The sequence below is a fragment of the Pinus tabuliformis genome, chromosome 8, assembly GCF_031772625.1.
Source record: "Pinus tabuliformis cultivar Carrire ecotype Pingquan chromosome 8, CPIR1, whole genome shotgun sequence".
NCBI classification, from domain to species: domain Eukaryota; kingdom Viridiplantae; phylum Streptophyta; class Pinopsida; order Pinales; family Pinaceae; genus Pinus; species Pinus tabuliformis.
In genome coordinates, this window is record NC_142294.1 from 394,476,769 (window position 1) to 394,484,034 (window position 7,266).

A 7,266-nucleotide genomic window follows, 5' to 3' on the forward strand; every position below is an offset into this window, starting at 1 on the left:
TTTGTGGATTATTATGGCCACAAAATTTAAATAATTTTTTGTAGCTTTATGGGATGAAATCATGGAAACAATTTGTAGGTCTAAATTCCTTGCAAAAATAGTTGAGTTAATTGTTGTCTCAATCAAATATCAAGAGGTCAAGATATCACTAATTTCAAATCAACAATTTTAGGGTTTTTCCATGACAATTGCATAACTATAAGGCTGATTACTTTTGATAGGGACCTCAATTTTCCATCAAACTATCACCACTGGAAAAAGGATTTTGACCCGTTTGATTTGATATATGATATTTTATACTTTCGATGAGTATTGAGTAAGCTATATCCATTGTAAGTTTTTCCCTCTAATCATCATGGACATGGATGCACTAGGGGCATACAAAAGAATTTCTTAGGTGATCAAGGAGCTGCACGAAAGGGTAGGTAAAAGTCAAGAGGCCCATATTATTTCATCCTTATACCATGACATCAGAGAAAAATACAACTAGGAAAGATATGTCTCGTATGATCTCAAAGATGCTTGTATTGATTGGTATATGAACATCGATCTCACAAAGAAGTCTCAAAATCAACCTAATCCACCTTTCACCATACAAATCTAAAGATTTTTAAATATTTATACAAAATACCATGGAATTTGAATGGAACAACTTACTCCAAGGATGACTAAGGGTCTTAAATGCACAAGGACAAGTCCAAATGTGAACCCCCTTAAAGGGGTCTTTTGTATAGCCCACCTAATCCTCTAACATCAAAGTCCACTCTCAAGATCACATTTTTCAAAGTCTCAGGGCCAATACTTACACTTAATATCAAAATGTTATAATTTCAATATTTTTTTTTTTTTTCTGAATATGACTACTTCTATTATCTTTACAAAACAAATATACAAAAAAGATTACAGAGGGCAAGGTTTAAGTGGATTTTCTCAGGCTCCTTGGCCTTGCCCATATTGCAGCACCCAACTTGAGAGAGTTCAAAATTGGGTGGTTCGCTGTACTCCTGCTGACTCTATTACATAACACTGATAGACTGTCCATTGCTGGACTGAACATATGATGCACATAAACATATTTGACACAGACAAAGACATAGAACACTGGACGTATACACTGGACACTTGGACATTTACAAGCGACATTTGGATTGTAAAGCCAACATATGGAAAATGTAACTGAATTGCCCCGGAAAATCCCAAACAAAACATAAATTACCATGACAACATCATTCTTCGTCCATAGACTGGGGCTGCTCTGCAATTCTGCATCCGAAGTGGAGCGTGTTCTCCGAATCCGAGAGCTGAATGATTTTATGAGGACTGTCATTTCTGGCAAGTTCCCTCGGACCGGGCCAAGGAGCAGCACGCACCAAGGTATCAGCTACCGGATCCAGATTGAGGTCGGAGTCTTCCATTTTCTGCTTGCCCTTACACGAACCAGGCGGATGAGTGATTGCTCGTGCCGAGGGGCCAGCGTTTGGATTCGGATTGAGGCCAGGGCGTTCCAATTTCCTCCCTCCCGCGGGACCCGGAACTGACCATCCCATCCCAGGAATGAGCTCGGGCTGAGCCCCACCCCCTTCTTCACCCACGGGAAGGCCGGCAACAGGGGAGTCATCCCCACTGGGATGCTGCCTATGCTGTTGAGGCTCAATGCCATGCTCCACTGCAATTGTCACGATTAGAGAGGAATTGACATGCGGACAGGGGAGGCGATACCTGAGCATGGGAAGCTCTCTGTGACTGTCACCTTCACTTGGGCTGCTCTCCTTATGCCATCCCACTTCGTCATTGCTATCCTGGAACCAACAAGGCTGAGAGGTGACTTCTATTGAAGAAGAAGGGGAGTGATGGTCATCTCTCGGCGGAGCGCGACCTTGAATTCCTCCCCTCCGGCTACCCATTCGTAACCTGTCTCGCGGCATACTTAAATGCCTTTCAAAGTCTATGCTGTGAACAGTCACCAGAATTAACGCTACTCCCAGTAGCAATAGCGAATTCCACCACCACTCTCGATCTCTGGCCTCACGAGTCCAATACCTTAATGTGCCCGAGCTCCAGGAATTAGCGTCAAGGACCAGATAGCGATTAGCTTCCAGAACCAGGCTTGAGGGCCTGCACCACGAGCAGGCTTCCAGAGCCCACTTCCAAAACCTACCCCCAATTCCTGAATCCGCCTCTCGAGCCTTATGACAGAGCAAATTCGCCTTACGAACCCATTGACCGAGCAAATTCACCTCTCGAACTGCAAGAATTATCAATAAGACATTCAGCATATAACTCACAGTCTTCCTCCCACGATGTGTCGCAATCTCACATTCTCCCGTTTCCCCCCTCGGCTCTGCATTCACCTTGCGGCTAGCACAGAGGAGGGTCTCTCCACCAGACGCTCCATACTTCCGCAAACCAGCCATACTCCCCCGCTTAAACCTCTCCATCGCTCGACTGCTCACCTGCCTCCCTCGAGCCGAGAGGACAGGCATTAATGCCGTCTCATCTCCGGCCTTCACCACATTAAAACGCCTTAACGCCTTCACCCCATGGTACCACCTTTGCATGTGGTCTTGACACTCGGCCACGTGATGGCCCGTGTCATTCTTTCCATTTTTAATCACCCGCATCCGGGGCGATGAGATCCTTCTTCGCCTGAGAGATACAGTCATAATTGAGCTTGTCATCTTCGGAATTGTTCAGAGAGCCAGTAAAATAAGAGATAGCTTGAGAGGCTCCTTTGTTGGCTAGTCTGTCTGCCACCTTGTTCGCTGTTCTTCTTACATGTTTGAACTCTATACTCTGAGTGGTGTGAAGTTTCTCCTCCAATGATTCTAATCTGCTTAATAGTCTCCAACTCGTGGCAACCTTGGCCGCCGGCATACCGGCTTGGAGTCTTTGGGCGGCATTGATCAGGATTAATGAATCCCCTTCTATTTCCAAAGGGAAGTAGTTGTGCTGTTCTGCAATGCATAGTCCTGTCCATAAAGCTTCTAGTTCGGCCACGTTATTGGTATCTTTACCTAGAGATCCATAGAAAATTTGGATTATTTCCCCTGTGTGATTACGAAAGAGTCCTCCATAACCTGCCAGTCCGGGATTTCCTTTGGCTGCCCCATCGAAATTCATCTTGTAGGACGCAGACTCAGGGGGGGACCAGCTAGAAGGAGAGGAACTGCTGAGAGTGGGTCTGACACCTTCTTTCTGGAGCAGTGAGAGATTTATGTTCCAAGCCTTCAGGATCTTGCCTTCTAATGGAGTATCTGGCATATCCGTGTCTGACCAAGCTTTAAGGGCCAAAGTTTCTTGCAACTGATTGGTGAGAATGATCCATAAGGCTTCCAGGGGCCGGGAAGAGTTATTAAAGATTCTGTGGTTACGTTCTTTCCAGAGAATCCAATATATGAAACCTGGTAGGAGTCTCCATAAGTGATTGAGTAGCTGACTTTTGTAGGGAGAGGGATTCCATTTCCTTAGGTTTTCAGCTATGTCCTCTGTCCTGGCCTCTGTTCTCATGTGGCAGCTCTCTACTTTCCCCCATATTATCTTGGCTAACGAGCAGGACTCCATAAGATGTCCTATTGATTCTGAGGCAATATTACAGTTCAGACATCTTGATGGCCCCACAAAACCTCGCTTTATCAGATTGTCCCAGGTTAATATTCTTCGTTTACTAAGCAGCCATAGGAAGGTGGAGATTTTGGGCCATATTTCTGGTCTCCAGATCTTTTCCCATATCGGGTCCTTGATTGGTTGGTTTCCATTATATCTGAGCTGATGGGCTTCTTGAGTTGTGAATGTGCCTTTGTGTTTATGTCCCCATCGAAGTCGGTCATGTTGAGTGGAGTATTTGATTTTCCTGTATGAGAGTTCTTCCTCTATTTCCTCATAAGTTTCGCTTTGCCAATTATCTTGCCAAAGGCTGGCCTTTTTCCAGGTTCTGAAGTCAGTGCTATCAGAGTGCTGCCAAAACTGATTGACTTGTGTGAGTCCTGCTTGTTGCATTTGCTCTTGCCATAGAGGCTTGTGAAAAACTGTAGTCAGTGGGGGGAGCTGCTGCCACGAGTCCTCCCAAAATTTGGCTGAGTTTCCAGAGTGCACCTCCCAAAAGCAATGTTCTTGTATGAATTTACTGTGGGGTTTGGCGGCATTCCATATGGGAGAACCTTGAATAGTGGAATTGATTCTAATTAGATCATTCCATTGGCTGCCTGGGGCGTACTTGTCTTGCCACAATTTGGCCCATAGGGCATTTGGCTTGGTGAGCCAGTTCCACCACATGCGGGCTCCCATGATGTCATTGCTATGCAGCGGGTCTCTAAGTCCTAGTCCCCCCTCAGATTTGGGTTTGCATACTTCAGACCATTTTACCAGTGCCCACTTTCTGTTGAGACCCGATGAACCCCAGAGAAAATTGCGCTGTAGGTTGCGGATTGATTTGAGGACCCATTTGGGTGCCGCTACAAGGGAAAAGAGGTATAAAGGCAAGGCTTGGAGAACCGACTTGATCAGTACAAGCCTACTGGCTGTGTTGAGAGCTCGAAACGTCCAGAGTGAGAGTTTGGATTCAAATTTGTCAAGAAGTGACTGCCAGGAGGAATGGTTGATTGCAGCCGCAGCAATGGGGGGCTCCTAGATAAGTTGACGGGAGTTTAGAGATAGTAAACTGCATAATTCTAGCGATATTTCTTTGAGTGGAGAGGGGGGTGTTAAAGAAAAATAGATGGGATTTCGAAGAGTTGATGGAGGTTCCAGAGGCTTTTGAGAAGATGGAGAGCAGAGATTTAAAAACTGAGGCTTCCTTTGAGGATGGGTGGCCAAATAACAAAGTATCGTCAACAAATTGTTGATGGGAGTGAGGAGGAGAGCCATGGACCGAAATTCCTTTTAGCATTTGAGTAGAGATAGCCGCCTTCAACAATCTGCCAAGCCCCTCCGCCATGAGAACGAAGAGAAAAGGCGACAATGGATCCCCTTGCCTAATGCCCCTTGAAGGCCGAAAGGGTTGTGAAGGAGAACCATTTAACAGTACAGAGAAGCTTGGGGAGGAAATTAAATTAAAGACCCATCTTGTCCAAGTATGACTGAAGCCAAAAGCGATGAGCATTTTTTGAATATAGTTCCAACTAAGCTTGTCAAAAGCTTTTGATAAATCTAACTTGAGAAGCATACCTGGCTTTTTGAGGATCTTGAGAGAGTGAATCACTTCATTTGATAGAATGATCCCGTCCATAATTTTCCTTCCCTCAACGTATCCTGTTTGTTCCGGAGAGATGAGCAAGGGTAACAGAGGTTTGAGTCGGTTTGCAATCACTTTAGATATAAGCTTATATATGACATTACATAATGCAATTGGTCTAAAGCTTTCAGGCTTGCTTGGTTCTGCACATTTTGGAACTAGCGCTATAAAGGTGGTATTGAGAGCTGGAAGGATCCAGTGCATGCTTCGCGATTCTTCCACCAGCTCCCAAACTTCTACTTTAATTAGATCCCAGAATGCGTGGTAGAAGTTTGCCGTGAAACCGTCCGGCCCCGGTGCTTTGCCATCTTTGAGCTGGTTCATTGCTTCCTCAATTTCTTTTAGGGATATATGCTGGAGTAATTTGTTGTTGTGCTCCTCAGTTATGATTCGAGGAATGTGCTGAGTGATGGCTTTAATCTCTGCATCTTTGTTTCCTTCTGGCTCTTTGAGAATATCTTGAAAGTAATGTGTTAACTCTTTTTCCATGTCTTCATGGCTTTCTACCCGTTCGCCCTGCGGATTGTTGATGAAGGTGATGTTATTGTGCATGCGCCTCTGAACAGCAGTTCTATGAAAAAATTTTGTGTTTTTTTCACCTTCTTTTAGCCAATTGATTCGAGATTTCTGTTGCCATAGTATTTCTTCTTGCTTTCTTCGTTCTTCTAATTTATGCCAAAGGATCTGCTCTTGCTGTGATTGCTCCTCTGTACGGCCTTCTTCAATAATGGTTTGCTGTAGATTCTCCATTTGTTTTTCCAGTCTTTGTCGATCCTCCTGTATGTTGCCGAATTGGGTTTTGTTCCAATTTTTGAGAACCTGTTTAAGGTTTTTCAATTTTTGTTGAAATTGAAACATTTTGGCCCCTTCTGGAGGTCTAAAAGCTTTCCAAGCGTCCTCCACAATCTGCCGAAATTTTGTATTAGTGAGCCAAAAAGCTTCGAAGCGGAAGGGTCGATTGCATCTTACACCCGGCCTCGACCAGTGGAGCACAATGGGCCAGTGATCAGATCCTCCGTGTGGTAATATTGACGCATTGAAGTCGCCGCCCAAGTGGATTGCATTATCTGAAAGGAGGAATCGGTCAAGTCTAGAGGCGATGTGATTGACCCCGCTGCGCTTGTTAGTCCAGGTAAAGATCCCATTGGAAGTAGGAATATCCATTAAATTGTTGTCCTGAATAAAGTCTCTGAACCCTTTGCTGTCAGTTTCCAATCGTGATCTTCCCCCTGTTTTCTCCTCCAGCGATTGAATAATGTTGAAGTCTCCACCGCTTATCCAGAGCGGGAATTGTCTATTCTCATTCAAACTGGACAGTGTATTCAACAAATCCAGTTTGTGTTGATTATTTTGCGGGAAGTAGACATTGGTTAAATGGCCATGGATCTGTGTTCCTATAAGATGGAAGGAAGCTTGTATGAGAAAGTGTGCAGCATGGAAGTCGTAGAGATTTAGGACTTGTGGGTTCCATAGTATTGCTAATCCACCCGATGCTCCTGAAGCTCCGACTGACATTAGATTACTGCCGGCCCAGATCTTGTTTCTAACCTTGTCCATAGCTGTTGTGCTTTTTTTTGTTTCTTGAAGAAAAACTAGCGAGGGTTTTTCTTGCTGTATCAAGTTCTTGATCATCCTAATTTTCGAGGGACTGTTGAGTCCTCTTACATTCCATGAGACTAGCTTCATGGTAAATGTGATGCATGTTTGTAGAACTTAGTCAGCTTAGGGAATCGCCCTGATTCCACAAGCAATTCCCCTACTGCAATGGTTCTTTGCAGGTCCGTCTTGCGCCCTCTCTTTTTGCTATCTTTGAGGATCTTCTTTGCATCCCATGGACTTCCGCCTTGTATACCTAGATGTTTGTTGTGCTGAACTTTGGTTAAGACTCCTTCCAGTCGCTCGATTTGCCATGGAGGGATAGAATTGTATTCTTTTTGCTTGCAAGCTGTTTCAAGTTTTAAGATGTCTATGCCTTCTATGATAATGTTCTCCGGATCCTGATCCATATTGCTGGGTACATTCTGTTCCTCCTCCTC

General features: G+C 44.6%; 1 protein-coding gene across 1 annotated transcript; it reads right to left on the reverse strand.

The window, feature by feature from the left end:
- Window positions 1-2,607: 2,607 nt before the first annotated feature.
- Window positions 2,608-6,787, reverse strand: LOC149235756 (uncharacterized). The gene is made up of 2 exons (XM_089368648.1): window positions 4,868-6,787; window positions 2,608-4,623 (listed from the first exon to the last, which is right to left on the reverse strand). The coding sequence occupies exons 1-2, from the start codon at window positions 6,785-6,787 to the stop codon at window positions 2,608-2,610; spliced, it is 3,936 nt and encodes a 1,311-aa protein (XP_089224774.1).
- Between the last annotated feature and the right edge of the window lie 479 nt (window positions 6,788-7,266).